This window comes from Pantherophis guttatus, chromosome 3 (assembly GCF_059756535.1).
Source record: "Pantherophis guttatus breed Tessera chromosome 3, ASM5975653v1, whole genome shotgun sequence".
Taxonomy (NCBI): Eukaryota; Metazoa; Chordata; class Lepidosauria; order Squamata; family Colubridae; genus Pantherophis; species Pantherophis guttatus.
In genome coordinates, this window is record NC_142065.1 from 70,094,962 (window position 1) to 70,116,464 (window position 21,503).

General features: G+C 35.1%; 1 protein-coding gene across 6 annotated transcripts in view; it reads left to right on the forward strand.

The window, feature by feature from the left end:
• Window positions 1-21,503, forward strand: part of PDE4B (phosphodiesterase 4B) — a 273,652-nt gene that overhangs the window by 241,826 nt on the left and 10,323 nt on the right. For 5 of the 6 annotated variants that reach the window (XM_034433271.3, XM_087891079.1, XM_034433274.3 and 2 more), the window contains 5 exons: window positions 1,940-2,052; window positions 17,846-17,939; window positions 18,940-19,118; window positions 19,868-19,966; window positions 20,135-20,299. In XM_034433271.3, coding sequence (XP_034289162.1) covers window positions 1,940-2,052; window positions 17,846-17,939; window positions 18,940-19,118; window positions 19,868-19,966; window positions 20,135-20,299 — 650 coding nt within the window. Of the gene's footprint in view, window positions 1-1,939; window positions 2,053-15,964; window positions 17,239-17,845; window positions 17,940-18,939; window positions 19,119-19,867; window positions 19,967-20,134; window positions 20,300-21,503 lie in introns of those variants that run through there. The other variant, XM_034433275.3, reaches the window with a different exon arrangement.

Sequence of the window (21,503 nt, forward strand, 5' to 3'; positions counted from 1 at the left end):
GAACAGTAATTTACCTCAGACCAGGAGCATCTCTGTAGTCCTTTTTAGGCTTTTAGCCTGCATGTAGTTGATTAGCTATCAGATTGAAAAGAAACTGTAGAAAAGATGAGAGTACATTGGCTAGTATCAATTTTTTTATTACAAGGGAGCTGATGACGAAGCTGGACCAAGAATGGGGAGGCCCGGGTTCAAGTCCATTCTTATCTATGAAACTCCTTGAGTTATTTAGGGCCAATCATTCTCTCTCAGCCTAACCTACCTCACAAGGTTCCTGGGGACATAACAAATGCGCCATATAAATTACCTTCTGCTCTTGGATGAAAAGCAAGTTATAAATCCAGCAAATGTACAAAATAAACTTATTCAAAAAAACATATTAAAGACTGCCAAGAGTTGCAAATATTCCCAACCAAACCTGCTGAAAACAGTGATCACAATCATATGATTTCAGCCAAATGTACTTACAACCCTCCTGAAGACACCAATAGCTATTAACATAATTGAAGATGAGCAAACCTATGCGTGCCTAGAATGTATTATGAGCATTGTTAGGATTGCTGGTCCTGGGGTATTATGAAGTTCCAGATCTTAAAGAAGACTAAGGAATATTCTGGCCTTACACTCTAGACAGAAAATCTAAAATCTAGACAGAAAATCTAAAATCCGGACATATGTACAATAAGTCTACCTTACTGCTGTCCTTATCAACAGGCATTCTCCTGGTTGTACCATATTTGTGGATGTTCATTTGGTATTAATAAAAAAGGGTGTTTTTTCCAGCTTTGGCACCATTCTGTAGGGCAGTCTCTTACTAGACATAAGTTTTTACCGGTTTTTTTATATGTGCATAGTGGAAACAGCATGGTAGGGCTCAGCTATCGTAACTGAAATAGTGATAGCAAGAAAAAAAAATCTTTGAAATTTGTCATCTTTGCCATTACTTTAAATCTATTGGATCTGGGTTGCAAAAGTCTGAATGTCCACTAGATGGTAGCAAATGGGGTCTAGAAGTTTGGGATTTTATAGCCCAGCTTTGGTAGCTTTCCCAAGGCTCCTAAGACTACAACTTTAGAATATCTTTTGAAAAATTCTGTTTCAAAAGGGAAGAACAACTGACAGAAAGAGTAAATGTTTTGGAAATCCCTTCTAGAAATTCAGTCTAAAATTTCTTTGTGACTTCGGCATGAACAAAATGGAAATTTAATAATTTAAGAAAAGCCATACTTTCTATTTGTTTCCTAATTGTTAGATACTTCAAAAATGTAATGAACTAAACCTTAATTAATGGATGGGGGGTTGTAGCACCTACGAAAATACTCTGAAACAGATAATCAAATTTGAACAAGTTTAAAAACTTGAACACGTTTATTTTGAATTATTTCTGCATTTCTTTTTTCAGAAAAATCTGAATCTGTTTTCTAACAAGGGAAAAAAGACGAGTAACACTGATGGCCTAATCTCCCTTGATGATATTTTAAATGTCTTATAAAAATGTCATCACTTTAATAGTAGAAATGGTGAGATGAGTAATGTTTAAGTGGAGGGAAATTTTTTTTTGCTTTTCCTCTGCTCTTCTGTGAGTGCACACATATGCAGATGAGACTGTCAGAGAGTATCCCTCCTCCTACACCACTTCGTAGAGGAAGTTTGTTGATATATTACAGAAACTGATTCTTCAAAGCCTGCAAGGAAGGACAAAAAAGAAAGCAAGGAACACTCCTCCCCACACACACACATACACAAAACCACAACGACCATTCAAAAGCTTGGACGTGCATTGATTTGTTCTACTAGAGAGTGGAACAGCAGCCTGAAGAACTTATGATGAAAGAGCACTGCAGTCCCTACAGCAGTGTTGGACCAAGTCGGATCAGCAATTCCACCATGGAAAGCCTGCCGTCACTCAAGCCTAACTACATGTCTGTGTGTTTATTTGCAGAAGAATCTTACCAAAAATTAGCAATGGAAACTTTGGAGGAATTGGACTGGTGTTTAGACCAACTTGAAACTATTCAGACCTATCGATCTGTTAGTGAGATGGCATCCAATAAGGTAAGAGAGAAAAATTACATGCAAACAAATGTATTTTAAGAACAAAGTGAAAAGTTATGAATTTTTCTGCCTTCCCTTGATAGGTCAGATTGCTGACCTATTGTAAAAAATTAAAGCAATATAAACAAAGGAGTCCAAATTTTCAAAATCCTTACCAGAATGCTATTGAAGTTAATCAAGTATTGCTACTTTTAATGTTATAAAATTAAATATAACATTGCTATTATTAATAAAAACAGCAATTTAGAAAGCTGGAAAACAAATTATAGCATATACCATAACTGTAATGCCAAAAGTAATTCTAGAAATATTCTAATATTATTTCTACAATGTATACCAGCAGTAGCAATCATCAGCAAATCAACTGAAAAGAATGATATAGATAAAAAGTACAACTATCCTTATGAAACTTTTGCTAGTTTTTTTTTTCCCTTCAATAAATTAAATTGCTTATAAGGTGCACATTTCAACCTACAATCTTTAGTTACCATGGATTGTATATGTGGAGCTTGTTTTAATTTTAGTTATATATTTTATATAAATTTTTGCATATGGTAATGTTACCTGCATGTATCTTGTATATGTTTGGAACAGCTAACCAGTTAAGCTTGACAATAATATGCTTAAGCTCATAAATGCCAAACAAGAAACTTAAAAGTAGCAATACATATAAAATACTGCTTCATCAGTGGAGATATTTCTAAACTCTGTAAGAAGGTATAATGGGAAGTTGATTTTTAGACTTGAGATATCTAAAATATTTGATTCTTATTATAATTTAGTATTTATGCGTTTGCATTCTAAAGTGTTTATTTTTTTTCTAAAGACAAATACACTTACCTCTTTTAATATCTAAGAGTTGGATATTATTTAAAGTTGAAACCACTCCTTAGTTGGCTAGCCAAACCTTTGGTTAACAGAAGGCCAATGTATTCCCTGATGGCATGGATATCACCTCAACCATAATCTTAGGCATTTTTGAGAGAAAACATGGCTTGTGTCTGACTGAAGGACTTAATAAATTTTTGCCCAGTGTTAAAGCAAAGACTTTACACTCTGGTCTGATTAGTGAATAACATGTATAACTTTCTTCAGAGGCTTTCAACTCCCAATTTACTTAGAACTCTATTGTTAACTCTCTTTTATCAGTCTCATTCAAAGTGTGCATTCATATATATTTATAAGTATAGTCTAGAAGTCATTTACAATGGTCATTATAGGATGGTCACTAGGCTGGAGCCTTATGCAGATACTTTGTAGTTTGTTTCTATTATTAAGTAAAGAATAATCAACTTAAATGAGATGAAGATGATACAACTGTTCTCCATAGGAAAAAAGCTATTCAGGCAAATACTATATCAATTTTTGAGTACAAATAAAATTAAAACTAGATTTTTTCTAAATAAACCACATAAATAAAATTGCATTGTCCCAATTTTACTTCTCTTAGAAGTAAAATTATATCCTACATATATACTGTATATGAAATGAGTTTACATTGCCCTTCTTATTTTGTCTCTACTATGTCATATTTATTCTGTGTTGCAATTTTTGAAAAACCATTTGAAAATTGAATGCTTACAGCTGAAAATAGAGCAAACTGAACTTTTCAGAACCTAAGAAGCCTTTTGAAATATGCTGAGTTATTGTCAAATTTCCCACATCTGTGAAGTATCTGAATAATCTGTCTTCCTTCCGTCAAAGACTTCTGCATAGAAATTTGCTAATTGCAAAACAATCAAATGTTTTGAAAACAGGATGTTTCTAGCTCCCCATAGTAAAGAGCAGAAAAACAGAAGAGAAAGGAAGGCAGCAAGTAGATCCTGCAGGATTCCAAGTGTGAGGGCTGTAAAAACAGTGACCTATCTTCCTGACCTCTGCTATTGCTAAGTTCCTGGCTCCGTGCCATTGAAGCCCAAACTACGTCATTTCAGAATGATAGTGGGCATGGCACAGCTGTTGTAAGTGTGACTCGAATTTCCTGTCTCCTTCCTGACAGACGTAGTTTTAAAAGTACAGCATTGCAAAAACAGGAGACAACAGAGGAAAGATTGGTTTTGAAAAGCTTTTCAGAATTGCTTCCCAAAAGATGATTCTTGATATTGATAAACACCAAGAGATCCTACGTGAAAATATTCAGGGTTTTTTCTTTCTTTCAGTAAACAAGCTGGAAATGTTTAAGTACTTAGAATACGAGGAATTTATTCCCTGCTATTCAGGAGAGAGATTCAGAAACTTTTAAAAACAATTGTGAAGATGCAAAAAACAAACACCCTCAGCAACCACTCCCTCATACAGCACATCAATATGTGTGGTTTGGCATATATATTTTATTAAAATGATAAACAAATATTTTCAGTTCTATTCAATCACTGATATCAGTTACTGCTGCTAGCCCTACAGCTTCATGATGTTTTTCTGATGTAGTTTCTACATTGCCAAAGTTTCCAATCTCTAATTTGAATTAACATTCATTATGCTCATTTCTGAATCCTATCCATAGTCTTAGTCATCTATTACCATAGGTGTAGATCAAATAATAATAAGTTATTGTATTCATTGGGCAGATGGGTCTGCTTTTAATATAACCAAGGTCTCTAAAAGCAGGCAGAGATTGAGTGCGTCCTCATGTTATATGATTGTTGGTATTTCTAGTAAGCATTAATCTATATGATCATTGTATTAACGAATAATAATTGGTATTTATGACTTGCAACTTTGTGATTATATAGCATGGCCTCTTAATTAGACAAAACACTGGACCAAATAATATTCCCAACATATTTATCTGTCTGCTAATATGAAGGGTTTGTAATTCTATGTTTTAATATGACTTTATATACAACTGAGATTAGTGAATTTAAAATATTATGTTCCTATTAAACATTTTATGTTATACAATTAGGACTTCAATTTGCCAGGACAGTGTATTTTTAGTTCTCCTAGACAATAATTTTTATAATGTTGAAGACTTGAATATCAGTTTTCAAGTCTTTTACTTAGGTAATTATATTGCATATTATGTTTATGACTGAAGAATTTACCAAGCTTCTTTTCCCACATTTGAGTCTAGCTATTTTATATATGGCGTGACTGATGTAAGGAGAACAGCAGCAGTCACAGAATCAGACAGGCTGAGATTTTTAGAGTCACTCAAATGACCCCAAGGGAGATGCATCCTTCCATCACGTAGGCACTTTCTGAAATGTCTCATTATACCTCCTCTCCTTTGTTAGCAATGTCACATATTAGACCATTGTCCTCCTTATCTGTAAACTAAAATCTATTGATGTATACAAAACTTTTGCTACACTCCTTCTAAAGGGTTTTCAGGCACATAGGACACTCACGTCTTGGTTTTAGGAGGCTAAATAAACTAAACATGAGTACTCTAATGTAAACTTTGGAGGTAATTCCTGGCTGCTTGCCCCTTGCCTATGTGCTTCATTGCACAATGTCCATATTGAGAAATGGGGGGGACCTGATGTGAATTTGCCAGGACTGAATCTAGCTCACTTGGTACGTGATGTTTTGCTTAAGGTGTGCCAAGCTGTTCTTGCTTTTGAGTTTACTGTAATTTCCTTTGTTTAATCTGCATTACAAAATAGTCATACATCTCTAAAAGATTTACTTGGATTAACTGCTGGCAGTCAACTAGAAAACCTGCTACTTCCATTTTCTTTGTTTCTTACGAGGGGGCTTTAACAGCTGTAAATCATAGAATTTTTTGGGATTCCCTTTTTGTTGATTGCCATTTGTCCTTAGGAACTGTGGCCTAAGCAAAGAAATGTTTCTAGAAATGAAAGACTAATAAGCCATAAGAGTGGACTCAGAATTACCCATGGTTTTATAAAAAGCATAATAAACATATGATAAATCTCAAATGAACTCAAGCTAGAGAAAGTAAATGCTTGCAAGTATGAGGTTGTTCAAATATAATGATTTAATTTAATTAATTTTAAATTTAATGTTACAATGTAAAGACTTGTTTCTTATTGAGCCTGGGGAACATTTAATATGATAACCTCTGAACCTCATCACTTAGTTTCAGGTGGAATAAGAAACCATATTGTTTCTTATTCAAAGAAGTGAATTGTGCAAATATTTGGGTCTATTTGAGGTCATGTTTCTCAATCTCAGCATCTTTAAAATATGTAATCTTCAACTCAATAAAAAAAGAACACAACTAAACAATTGCTATTGGTATGATTAAATGACTGCCTGCCACTAAAAAACAAACTAAGGAAGTGTCAGAAAAAGAATTGCTAGTATTTCATTAGTTGCTTTGCTTGTAACCCACTCTGATATTTGCTGGATTCAATAGTTATATACTGTATATTAAAGAAATACAGCATTTTTATAGAATCCATAAATTTTGCTTTACTACTGTTATTTACTTATAGGTCCAAAGGCCTTTATTACTGGGCTTTATTCTTTATGAATAAAGATCTTAGATCTCATCAAAATGCATCCTTTCAATTTTCTGGTTTTGTCCTTATCCTTAAGGCCTTTATCCTTTTTGTCACTGGATACCTTTCAGAATATTCTTTTCATGTGTCACTTACCAGAATGGAACTTCTCTTACCTCATTTAACAGTAACCCCACTGTTCACTTTAATATCCTAGAATATGGATGATGGAGGATGTCTTCCATCACTGTGAAATAATGGTTGCCTGATAAAATGTATACATAGCCTACAAGATGTTAGTTGGTTATTTTAAGCTATTTTCTAAAAGACAAAATAACCATTAAACATGTCTTTGAAATCGGATGCAGAAAGATCAAATTGTGTCATAAAATTTCCTCCAGCCAACCAAACTCAGGGTTTTATCAAAGAGTGTTGTAAATTAGCACAATAAACATGGGAAAGTATAGTCAAGAAAGTCAGAATGATGACACTTCTGGAATGGATATGGTTGAACAAATTAACCATTTGTATTCTTGCCCAATGTGTTTAGATACCATTCCTCCTCTTCATAAATAGGTTGAAGGAGTTTTGTCATGATTCATTTGTTTCATAGATAACCACATGTTTAATATGACTTTTGTTTGTCTGCATATAAAGTACCATATTTTCAACAGGTCACCTTTTCCACATGATGAGGGGGAGGTGTTAAAGATGGTTTTAATAGGTGGGAACACCTGGTTGATTTTTCCTGGGCAGCAACCTAAGCAGAGTTGGACCTAGTAGATGGGAAACCCAGAGGGAATACCAGGGCTGTGGTTCAGACTGGGAAGCAAAACAAAAAGGAAATCTTGGAAGAAGGCAGTAGCAAACTATTTCACTTGTCAAGAAAACCAAATGGATATTATGCATATAGTGTACAAGAATCAAGTTTGATTCAGAGGAGACCTATTTTTCATGATATATGAATAGAACAATTCAGGACAACAGAAAGAAAAAAATGTTATGTGAGCTGGGAAGTAACTAGTGATTTAATTATGGCCCATTATTGATGATTTAATTAATATGGATAATTATTATGGCCCATTATTAGTGTTTCCTTGAATAAAATGTGCACGTACTGATTGTCTGAAAATCATTTGAAAAATATTAGCAACAGAAGCCACACTTTTGGCCCTTGTTGCCAAAATGATTTTTCAGAGGAAAGGGAAGGATTACTTGTTAGATTGGAAGGTGATATTCAAGGAAATGTGTGCTTTTAAAATATTTTTGGTCTTGAGCCAGAATTTAGTGATGTGCATTCGTGCATAACTTGTCTCTAGCTCTGTACTATTTATTATCCTTTGTTTAAACTGGATTATAGAGTCAAATAAAGCATTTAGTAGAACTGAGATTTCCCAAACATACCATCAGCCGATGCCAACTTCTCCTGCACGTTTTCCTGCATTGTGTTTTCACATCACATGAAGACAGGTCTTTGTACCTGTATCTCTTTTTATAAGACGTATATTTAAAGGCAGGTGCTAAATTAAAAGAGTGCTAAGTTCTTCCTTTGTTTTTAGAGAAGCAAACTCATCCTGGAAAAGAGAGGTTTTATTCTGACAAGATTCCTAATGCTATTACACTTGACATTGGCCCAAACATCCATACAATATAGTAAATTCTATCTAAAAATATTCTAGTTTTCTTCTAAAGCAATTGTGGAAGAAAAATGTGTACAAGAGCTAAAATAGGTTGCATGTAACTACATACTATTTTGTTATATTTTGTTAAAGTGGCATGAAACAAAGCACTAGTATATATACATGTTGGTACTCGGAAGGGACATAGTGGCTCAGTGGCTAAGATGCTGAGCTTGTCGATCGAAAGGTTGGCAGTTCAGCGGTTTGAAACCCTAGTGCCACGTAACGGGGTGAGATCCCATTACTTGTCCCAGCTTCTGCCAACCTAACAGTTCGAAAGCATGTAAAAAATGCAAGTAGAAAATTAGGGACCACCTTTGGTGGGAAGGTAACAGCATTCCGTGTGCCTTTGGCATTTAGTCATGCCGGCTACATGACCACGGAGACGTCTTCAGATAGTGCTGGCTCTTCGGCTTTGAAATGAAGATGAGCACCACCCCCTAGATTCGGGAACGACTAGCACATATGTGCGAGGGGAACCTTTACCTTTAGCTACCTAGTCCACTTTAATCTCTTTGCATGATATTAAGCTTTTTCACCCTAGAATTAACCATAAAGGGAGGAGGTCAGGGAAGAAATTTTGCTCCTTTTCTTTTAAATATCTTACTGCCTAAAGTTAATTTAATAAACCCATGCCTTTCCATCTTGGTCTAGCTCCTGGAAATTATTATAAGGGGGAAATTATCTTATTTTAATTTAGTTTATGATGATAAATTCAAAAAGTTAAATAAGTTCAAGAGACAACAGAAATACATCTTACTTCCATATTATTTGTACAGTGACAAAACAAAAGGTATGTGTTGTTGATAAAGGCTAAACAGTATTAAGACCAAGAGAAGTAAATTAAAATAATTTTTAAAAGTTTAACTTCACTGAAATCAGTAAGGCTTCATCTTGACTGGAACATATCCAAAATCTGGTACAAAATGGGCATTGTGTTTTTATTTCAGAACTATATGCACAATCTTGATATTTAGGAAACAAGCATTCTGCCAAAGTTATAACTATAGCATAATTAGCTAATCTATCTAAGCTGAAAAGTGCTTTTCCTTCCAGTCTTGTGTTTACATAAGTAATAAAGGAATTACTATAATGTTTTCAAAGAGAAACATAACATTTAGATTTCTGCCTGCAATGCTCACACAGAAACCCTGGCTAATTAAATGAGAGTATGTATTGGTTCTTCTCGCAAAACAAGGGAATAACCAGAACATTTTTACTATCTGTTACTTTCTAAGAGGCCTTGAAGCTACGTTCATCATAAGCCAGTTTTAAATCATGGACCGAAAGTAGCTTATTCATCCTAAGGGAGCAATTAACCATAATTCAAACATACATGTAATGGGAAGCTCCTGTGAAGTACAGATTTCCAGAGAGTTTCCAAATCTATGGAAAAGAAAAAACTGAGAACAAAGAGCTTTTATGTAATTAAAGCTGCTTGTGCATATTCTGGCTTTGTTAGGATAGTATTTTCTTAATTTTATTACATGTGAACATGAACCAGCAATGAGCCATAAGATAAATACAAAAAATGGAAACACCAGAACAGAGACTACGGTATGTACATTACATACATTTACATTTTCATATGGGCAGTCATATTATCTATTTCATCTGTAGATGCGCTCGTGCTATAAACTACACTAATAGTATTTTCCTTTGTTAGATTTATATATTAGCTTTTGTCAAGGAGTTTAGAACAGAGGAAACGTCAGTCCCCCTGTCTGTTGTTCTCATAAATACCATCCTATGTTGCTTGGGGTGAGAAATAGCAACTGATGTAAGTGGCTTCCATGGAAGAGCCTGGATTTACTGACTCTTCATGGAAAACGGGGAAATCTTTACTTAACCCTTCTGACACAAATGCCTCCAACCCAAGACATATTTTTTGGTTTGCAAGTTATTTTGATGCAATTGCAAATTACTGAATAGGGCTTGACAAACCTGTACTGAAAAGGAAAAGTACTATTTTGAAATAAATGTGTATTGTGTAAATAGGTATTGGCTTTTGTCTGTAAAGAAATGCAATCAGTGGTGCACTAAGACTTGTTTAATAGGGAAACTCTTCAAATTGAGATTTGCTCCTGGTGAGACATCCATGCATAGAAGATCCAGTGGAATTTTTCTCTGTACTAATCAACCACACCAAGTAGATTGTGAATCTTTCTCTTTCATTCATAAATTCCTCAATTTTTTTGGCAGATATCTTTGCCCCTAAGAATGTTTAGACATAACAGATGCAGCCAAGTTTAATTTCTTCGAAAAGAACCAAAACCATCTGGAAATTAGATTATAGAGGATATACACTCTATATAAACTAGGCAAGGAATATAGAATTCTAGAAATGCTTCCTAACAACAGATACTATTTTAAGACTATGAAGAAAATAAGTCCTTTCTTTTATTTGGAGAATTTTATTGGATAGATTTTTTTTTACATCTGAACCAATTATTTCTCACACATATGCAAAAATGAGCAAGAGAGGGGATAGGCATGATATAAACATCACTTTCATACCTACCGTACATGCAATGTGCAACAGAAATATAGAAAGGCAAAGTTTTTGATATTTTAATGTACATTGCATCATTTTGGCATCACTGTGTCAGCAAATATTGCCTATAGTGGATAAGAATATATTATATATTGCCATCACCATCGCGCAGTTGTTTATCTATAATCTATTTCAGTTTACTGTATTCACTCATTATCAAACTGTCAGTTTGAATCATAAAAATACATATCAGTTCTTTCCTATAAAATTAGCTTCCCCCAATGGCTGCTTCCCTGACATATTGTATCTGTACCTTTAATCATTCCTAGCAAATCACTGACTGTGCTGGCTGATTTAATGAAAGTTGCAGTCTATCGTGTGGATAGCTTGGAGAAGGCAAAATCATCAACAAGGCTGCAAAAATGAAAAATGAAACTTTACCTAGCTTTAGTGTAAATCTAAAATAGTAACACCCAAAGATTTTTTTTTTTTTAATTTGATTTATATGCCGCCCTTCTCCGGAGACTCAGGGCGGCTTACAATGCGTTAAGCAATAGCCTTCATTCTTTTGTATATTTTATACAAAGTCAGCTTATTGCCCCCACAAACTGGGTCCTCATTTCACCTACCTTAGAATGGATGGAAGGCTGAGTCAACCTTGAGCCTTGGAGAGATTCGAACTAGCAGAAATTGCAGGCAGCTGTGTTAATAACAGGGTGCACTAAACCCCTGTACTATCAAGGCTCTTTGATCAAGCATTTGAGAGTAAAAATGTCACAATGTTTTTAAAACAAAGCAAGGCCTCCATCACACTTAATCACTGTTACAATAGGCAGATCAATTTGCTGAATGACTCAATGTCAGGAAAACTTAATCAGGTAACCATTATTTTATAGTAATTTCAAAACTTGTATAACAGGAAACTGACACAACTAGAATCTGTTTTTCACAACTTTATGTATACTTCAACCATTGTTTAAAGGTTTTAGAATTTTAGAATAAATGTCTAATCAGATGTGAAACATGATGTGTAATCTTGCAATACATCATATGTGCAGCATTGTTGATTAAAAATATAAAATGTAATTTGATTTTAAATGAAGAATACCATTCAAACCTACATATTCTTTTAAACACATGGTGCTGCATTTATATGAGTCAATGCAAACTACTTAATCCAAAGTATTTATTTTCTTTGCTTTATTACCAATTTTACAAAAGAATACACTTCAGAGCATTCATGGGTTTATGTGATAAAAAGACATTGTTCAATGTATAGGCATTTATCAGGATTATCACCTGATAATCAAAAATAGGTAGCTGTTGGTTGTTTTTTTCTATCCCATAGAACTATATAATGACAGTGAAATATGGTCCTTTCCTGAAAAAAATTACTGGAAACAGAAATTATTTATCTAAAATGTTTGTATACTACTTCCCATTAAATAAAGTTTAAATAATTAGTTTTTTAAATTAAATTATTGATAAAAATAGGCACTCAGTATGGTATAAAATGTACAAAATAAACAATAAATTAATATATAGTATGAGAGAAGTTAATAATGCATTCCTGGGCAAGAAAAAATAGAATGAAACTGTATTTGCTTGCTTTACAAAAATATAACTAAACCAGTGCCAGACATTTATCACTGAACAGAACTTTTCACAAGGAGGTAGCTACCACTGCTCAGGAGACTCCTGTGAATCTGCTCGAGCAGGTCCCCCCTTTAGATTCTCTTAAAATATGGTCAGGAATATAGTGGAAGTTGTTCCTTCAAATACTGTGGCACAAGCTGAAAACATTTACCTACATTTTGAAATCAGTGGAACCATGTGTTCAGTTAAGCACTTGTCTGAATTCAATGAGATCCCTAAGCTGTTTCCATTTAGATTGGTTTTCCTTTGAATTGCTACATCCTGAAGGAATCTGTTATTGTCAGGCTCAGTTGTCAAGATAAGAATCTTTACTGCATACTAAAACCACTAAAACAGTTAAATGTTGTCTGTCAGCCTGAAGGTGCAGTTCCCAGCTTTATATGCACTATTGTTTAATTCCAGACCTTATTACTCCCACCCACATTGTTTAATCGTCTTTTCAGGTTGCAGTTCTTGACTATAAAGCTAGATGTGGATATAACTCGCATCTCTACTCTGAGAAATTCAGGGTCTCAACTCTCACTATTATGAATATGGCAAATCAATAAGTACTTGCAACATTCATGCTGTTTTCATAGAAAACTTTGTGCCAGTTTTTATTATCTAAGTCAGGGGTGTCAAACTCGCGTCGTCACGGCGTTGTCACGTGACGTATCACAACTTTTTTCCCCTTCGCTAAACCAGGCGTGGGCAGCGCATGACTCATCTAGTCCACGGGCCGCAAGTTTGACAGCCCTGATCTAGGTAGGTAACCAGGCTCTCAAAAAATGAATAAAATAAAAGGAATTCTCCATTATCAAATTTTAACCTAAGAGACAATCTCTTCTTAATAATTTCAATCTCCTTTTCAGATTTTTAGCATTTATATTGCAGCGTTTTATTTTGTGATTACAAGTATGAAACTAAATATATTAAGCTGCATTTTTGTTCCCAATTTCTGGGATACTTTAAGGCTTGCCTACTGATCCTTTGATGTGAGTCTTAAATGAGATTCATCAGCCGAAAGTTATTCTCCCATGTGCCCACACAGCTAGGATTTCTGACCTTCACATTGAGCATCATTTACACCTTGTCCTGTCTATATCTTATGACATTTTCGGCAGTAAACCTCCATGAGCTAGAGGAGAGTGACGCAGATCAGAAGTTACCACTGTTCATGTGACTGCTTCTGTAGTATCTTCTTTGAAGCAGAAATTCAAACAGGCAATTCCAAAGGTTCCTATTCAGTTTATCTATCGTTGTAGGCAGCTGTCCATTTAGCATTTAACTCACCAGAGGTAATATTTTATAAGCATATTGCAGTTTATATTTCAAAGCCTCAAAGTTATATGTAGCTGTTAAATAAATACAATGACTGTGCCTGGCCTTTTAGCATTTCAAATTTTGGTTACAGGTGTACTTAAAATTCAAAGCATTTCCATATTCAATATTTAAGACACAAATAAAAATAACAGAAACATTATTAACATAGTACACTATTAGCATAAGGTAGCCATGGTAGCCATGTCGCTGTTTCAGAGAGGTGTTTTAACAGAAAGCATGGGTCATAGCAGAGTTAATAGGAATAATAACCCAAGGGTACTAAACATGGATGTTCTTCTAAATCACATCCTGACACCTTTCACTTTTTTTTTTTTTTTTGACAAATCATAGCTAGGCTGGATGTTCTAGGATTTTTATTCATTCATATTGAGGCCACCTAACTCCCAAAATTTTACATCATTAGAAATATATCAACAATTCCTATTAGCAAGGCAATTTTGGTATTGAAATATTTATTGGCTTGATTTTTCAACTATTAAAGAGTATGTAATCACTCTACCATATCTTTATATGCCAAAGTAAAATGAGATAAGCATTAGATGGAGGGCGCTAAAGAGTTTGTTCTGATGAGATGGCTACAAACTTTTGTATCTGCAGTCTCTGATGGATATTTCTGAGATCAAAATACTGCCTGATTTTTGATCAGTTGTTTACAGAAACTCCATAAAAACTAAAACTAGTATTAAATTTGAAAGACCCCTATTTAGTTCTGTGACTAAGATGAAGCATCACCAACTTTTATGTGTTATGATTCATTGGAATATTGTTTCTGGTGGTTAGGAAGAAGCAAACTTCCAAATAATTTGATAATGAGTGATCATACTTATTTACAATGTAGGTTTTTTTAGTCAGGTTTCTGCAAGATAATACTAACAATTTTAGATACAGTTACTAATTATGAACACTCTCATACCACAATGAATTTTTAAAAAATCCTAGTCAAGCATCCTAAGTACCTATTTCAAATTTTAGAAACCAACATTTAGCAAATTGAAATAGGATATTCTCACTTTATATTGGACAATTTGGGTATAATTTGCATGCTATTCATATAACTCGTGACAATACATTGATTTCTGAATGTACTGGTTTCTTATTGGTTTTGAAGACAAGGAACTGGTTGTTTTCCACATCAACATCTACCTTAACAGTGGCTAAAACATCTGCACTTTATTTTTTAATTTTTTATGATAAACACTAATTTTAAAAAGGGGAAGAATCTTTGCTGTTTTTTGTTTTTTTTTTAATAATCTGCTCTGCCTTCTCTCTGTCATGGGTTGGATAACAGGAGAGCCTTAAAATGGGAAAGGCAATAAAGATATTGGGGTTGCCAAAAGTCCTTGCTTCAAAGAGTCATTCTCATTCCAGACTCTGAAAGCTGCAGGAAATTGAGTACCACATTTATAAAATGGTTAGAATCCTTTCGGCCCTTCATTTTTTCATAACTTTGTTGTTATTCAAAGCTGAGGTTTCATGGCGCAGAGATGGATAATGTAAAAATAAGCAGGGAGGAGGCCAGGCTTATTCCACAGAGGCAGCAGGCATACAGTTGCTATCATGCTGTTGGCTGCCCTATCACTTGATCTCCCTGAGGTATTCATTCCATTGATTTCTGAAAGGGGAAAGGCATGCTGTTGGGCAAGGCAATGATGCAAGAAACGGGGCTCATCTGTAGCTATGGTTAAAAAAGGGTAGCCTAAGAGCAATTAAGGTAGCAGCTGAATAAGGGGACATATACACATTCAGGATGCAAGATAAGTTAAATATCAGGGTTCTCTAAAATTAACCCAAACTCATTAAACTGTTCAGAGCTCCTAAATTAGGGTGCTGTGTTTATTATTAAGATTTTGAAAACCCTGGTGGCAGAGTAGTTAGAATGCAGTACTGCAGGCTACTTCTGCTGACTGCTTGACAGTTCGAATCTCACCAGGCTCAAGGTTGACTCAGCCTTCCATCCTTCCCGTGGTCTGTAAAACGAGGACCCAAGATTGTTGGGGGCAATATGCTGACTCTGTAAACCGCTTAGAGAGGGCTGTGAAGTGGTATATGAGTCTCAAGTGTTATTGCTGTTATTAAGATTTTAACTGGCTTTTCTGTTAAGGAGGAGAAGATGATTTCCTGAAAGCAGCTTTTATAGATCCCGTTCGGATCTGCTAATTAGCTATTTAGCCCTTCCTTTCCCCACCCCACCCCCTTCTCTCTTTTTAACCATAAGAAATTTTATGCCGGGATACTGGGCTCTTTAAGACTGTGAAATTAGCTTCTAATTGGTTTCCACCGCTTGCGGGGTTCTTGCGGCAGAGCCGTCACCGCTGCGACACGGGGATCGGGAGGGAAGCCTTCCAGTAAGAGAGACCGGCGGTCACGTGGCCCTGTTGCCATGGCATTCTCTTGACCCGATGAATGGGAGCCCTTAACAAGGGACACGGGGGGGGGCGGAGGAAATCGTCACGTTATGAAACAACTCTGGCTGCTAATTAGGAAAAAAAGCATTGTGCCCCCAGTTGTATTCTTAGGAATTTCCTGATGGCTGAAAGGTGGAGAGGGAAAGAGTAATTGGCGTAGGTTTTCATTGGCAATCGTTATTTCATCTTGGATTATCTCCCATTTAGTGGTAACGCATCTTGCCTCAGAGGAGCTGGTTCTGTTTGACACTTGGCACACACACACACACACAGGACACACGAAAAATACTCCAAAAAATATTCCAAAAAATACCGTTTTGGAAAAAGTCAGGCATCTCAAGTTGCATTGTTTAGACTGCAGTCTTTAACAGACGCAAGGGAAGAAATGTCTTATTGAAGGTTGGAAGGCTTGCTTCTCGGAACGGATGTTGTAGCAAGATAATACGACAATAATCTCAGGTTTCGAGCTGCACGAATAACATGTTGCAGGAATGAACACGATTTGGTATTGCTCGTTCGAACGTGGCTAATACCTTGAGATGCATTCTCCATGATTTAAAAAAAAAAAACCCTAAGAAAACATGAAGTACACTAATAATGAGGTAGAAAACATATACAATGTGGATGGAGAGGGATTTAATGCAATCACAAAAGCCCTGACTGAGAGGAGCACTGATTGCTCACTTCCTTTTTTTGTTGTTTGCATATAACACAGGGATTCCTCCGTTTTATCTTTAGATGAGTCTGTTGCTAAAGACGGCAATATCTGTGAAAAGCAACTGCTATTCCTCTTTTTTTCTCTCTCTGTGTTCAAGTGCACGGTTCTTTCTGGAAGGGGATACCCCTTCAGCCTGCCAAACATCAAAGCGCTTTAAGATAACTTGCTGCAAACATTTGGATTAGATCTTCTGGTTCCTTCATGCAGCCAATCGTATCATTTGTACGTGTGTGTGTGTGTGTGCTTGCGCCTGCAATTTCCAACACCACAGTCTTCATGCTAGGCTGGAAAGCAATGCTAACTGATGTGTAGTCAGGAGTACCCAGGATTGCTGGAATTTTAGGCTTTCACTGACAAAGGCTCCAGACTGTTCTTGCTATTGAGAGATTCCTCCTCCTGATCTGCAGATTCTGCATAGGAGATTTCTTGTTTTGCTCTGCAAAATCTTCCAAAAATGCCTGAGGCAAACTATTTGTTATCTGTATCTTGGGGATACATCAAGGTGGGTTTAAATAATAAAAAAGAAATAGTCCAGTTGCTCTATATATGTCAGATATAAGTATACTTTGTGTTACTATATATCATAAAGAGAAAAACAGGTTTATCACTAATCAGTAATAAACTCATACTGGATTAAAATCAAATAACTGTAAATGTTAATAGGACGGCATGCAAACTGACAGCATTGTTTTATGTTGAATAGCAATGTATATAAACTATATAAGCATGATTAATGTTCCTGTCAGAAATATCTGCAAGTTGAAATTGCCTTTATATTATAAGTAGAAAAATGACAGACTAATGACAGGTCTTTAAAGGACACCTGAAATCAAAAACTGCTATAAAATCTAAATAGTTTTCCAGAGTTATGTAAAAGTGTAATTACCTTTTGTTTTGTTTTTTTAAAAATGATATTTTAAACCTTAAACTTATGTAACAGTGGATGATTGCATGACAACTAGGAAATATTTTTTATTTGTTTTAATGTATTTCTGACTGTCTTGTTTAGTCATGTGGTATATGTTCTAATTAATATGGATTTTAATGCATTGTATATCCACCAGTAAGCAGACTCTTAACCTGAATTTTTATGTTCTAATTACCAACAGTTCAAGAGAATGTTAAACCGGGAGCTGACACATCTTTCAGAAATGAGCCGATCAGGGAATCAAGTCTCTGAATATATTTCTAATACTTTCCTAGGTATGCTAAGTTAACATTGGATCTGTTTCTTGTAAAAAAAAAAAATTGAGCAAAGCCAACCTCAACATTTCAGTATCTTTAAGGAAACAATCTCCGTGGTAGTGAAAGGATCTCTTTTCAGAAAAGGAGATTGAGGAAACAGGAAGTTATCTAGGAAGCTATAAAATTAACAGGGCAAAATGTGGTGGAACAAATTCTTTGATAACCTTTCTTCATTTGCATGCTCTCCAGCTGAGAGTAATTTAACTCTCTGACTTTCAAGAATTCTCAGCTCTGGCCATGGAGGCTAAGGAATGCTGGGAATTGAAGTCCTCTCTCAAGAGTACAAAACTGGGGAAGGTTCTCCGATGTCAACATTAGAGATGTGCACACCATAACCACATATCCATAAGCTTGGGTAGTAACGTGCAGTATTAATTATAACATTATTAATTATAACATTAGTGCAGGCAAATATTTAATTTGTTGAATTTATATGGCTGCCTATCTCACTTCCGTGACTCTGTGGCTTACGGTATTAATAATATTATTGTTAATAACAATAATATTTACAAGTAGAGAAACATTGAGGAAGATTGTTACTTAGCAACCATTAATGCTTTCCAGGATTCTGGAAGGGGTAGAGAAGTGCTTCCTTGGCAAAAGATTGTTTTCTCAAGAAATTTTGCTCTAGCTTAGAGCAGATAATCATGGATCGTTTGGGGCTAGTCATGGTCTCTCAACCCATCTTACCTCACAGTTTATTATTGGTCAAAATAAGTGGAGGGGACGGTCACTGTTTTGCTAAGTTTCTGAATAAAAAGCAGGATATAAATCTAATTAAAAAATAACAAAGGAATGAAGGCATTCTTCATTTTGTGTCTGACAATTTTGAAAACAATTCTGAAATTCTATATCTGCCCATTTTCAAAAGCTTGTCAGGTACAAAATAATCTATTTGGATCTAACTCAATGTGTTTAATAAATATTTGAAATTATTTTTTATCCTTTTTTAATACAGACAAGCAGAATGATGTGGAGATTCCTTCTCCTACACAGAAGGACAGAGAGAAAAAGAAGAAGCAACAGGTTATGACACAGATCAGTGGTGTAAAAAAGTTAATGCACAGTTCAAGCTTGAATAACACTAGTATTTCAAGATTTGGTGTGAAAACAGAAAAGGAAGATCATTTAGCTAAGGTCAGTGTGATTCATAATATTTGTATTTTTAATGAAGACTGCAAATACATGTGTAAACTAGACATATTAGTCATACTTCACAAATCCTTTTTCCTTTTCCATCTGTTTTGAGGAGACTGCTTTGAAAGACAGAAATGGTAATAGTAACTTCCTCCATGGAATATGTTGCTAATTACTGAAAATAAAACTGTAAAAATTAATTTAGCTAAAGGGAATAGTTTAATCTGCCCCCCACCCCCAATGATCTTGGCAATTTTCTGCTGTGTTGTGGAAAAATTTACTCAGAGGTTTAGATACAGCTTTGGAAAATAACAATGCAAGTGGATTAGGACAAATATGTTCTTAAGAAGAAAGTTCTAATCCTAAAGTGTTAGAAACTATTGTTAAGAGGAAAAAATATATTGATACAATTATCTGGAAGACTTCAAATTAATTTCTGAACTATCCCAGCCCTGAAACTGATATAGATCAACTCTCAGTTAAACAGTTTCAATGGGAGGGATAAGGAAAAATGGGAGATAGGGAATGTCACACTTTCAGAAACTAGTTAATATAATAAATTATTTCTCCTTTCATATGTCATATTTTTGGGATAACTGTAATTCTAACTGTAGTTAGAATTTGTATCCTTAGGATTTAAGGAAAAAGTGATTTGATATCTCTATATAAATGCAATTATAATCTACATATGGCCTCATTCTCCTTATGATGCATTATGCATTCATTATTTTATATATATTTTTCTTTAGGAGCTAGAAGATCTGAATAAATGGGGATTGAATATATTTAATGTTGCAAGATACTCACACAGTAGACCTCTCACTTGCATTATGTATGCAATTTTCCAGGTTAGTAATTGTGATATTATTATTATTATTATCATTATCATCATCATCATCATCATCTTCCAATTGCTATATCTTTAAAACAGTACTAATTTCATCTTTTCTTAGTAATAAAGGCTTTGGGTTTTTAATCATACTTTGACTACTTGTAATTTCTATTACTCTGTACAGGAAAGAGATCTACTGAAGACATTCAAAATCTCATCAGACACCTTTATAGCTTACACTATGACTTTGGAAGACCACTACCACACAGATGTAGCTTACCATAATAGTCTCCATGCAGCTGATGTAGCCCAATCTACTCATGTTCTTCTGTCCACACCAGCTTTGGATGTGAGTTGCTTCCCCCCACCCCTGACAAACAATAATTTGCTTACACTTGGTAATTTGTCATAGCCTCGTGCTTTAATTAATAGGCTGAATGTAAAAATAAGTAAAATTTCATGCACCATTCATTAGCTTTGATACCTCTGGCACAGCACGACTGTTTCTACAAGTTCCTTCACACAAGGCAATTGAATTAATTAACCAATTTCCAATCTGTTACATAAAGAAAATAGGTGAGCTTATAGAATTTCACAGTGTAATCTGTCATCTTGATATAGGTCCATGATTGCTTGAAGCGAACAGTACAGTATAGACAATCCCATAATATTTTAGAAGATTAAAAAACATGTGATGAGAAGTAGACATCCATTTCTCAAATCTTCTGTTGAACCCAGTGGTGAAATCTAAAATTTGTTACTACTGGTTCTGTGGGCATGGCTTGGTGGTGGTGGGGTAATGTGACTGGGTGGGCGTGGCCATTTTTTTTTTTACTTTTAAAACCATTTTTTACATGTAAAACCATGTTAAAAAATGCTTTCAAAAAGCTCTGACGATCCCAGCTGAGTTGCCTGATCATCAGAGGGTTTTTTAAAAACCCTCGTCAGAGCTTGGATCATCAGAGCCATTTAAAAGAAAAAAACTTTTTTTCTTTTAAATGGCTCTGACGATCCCAGCTGAGTTGCCTGATCGGCAGGCAACTCAGCCGGGATCGTCAGAGCTTGGATTGTCAGAGGCATTTAAAAGAAAAAAAGCCTCTGATGATCGCGTGGCTCAGCTGGGCATGGGGGACGGGGGCAAGGATGTTTGCTACTGGTTCTCCGAACTGCCTGCCGCCATCGCTACCTACTCGCCCGAGCCGGTCCGAACCGGGAGCATTTCACCTCTGGTTGAACCCCATTTAATGTTTCTTTGTTTATTCTCAGCAATCATGCCCTTCTGCAAGCTCACCTCCTTCCCAAATGAATGGAATCTTATACTCCTTAATATGCCTTTATGTCATCTCACTAATGTAAAAGCTAGATTTTCACCAATTAAGTCTTATAGTTTAGTTCAGATTTATTTATTTCAAGTTTATTGCTAAGAATATAAATGTGGGTTTACATTTTTGAGATAAGATCGTATTAATAGCTTCCTATGCAATATTCTGCTTTTTTTGATATTTTAAAAAATTACTTGAACGTGAGTTGCAAAACTTACATTTTTACTTTTT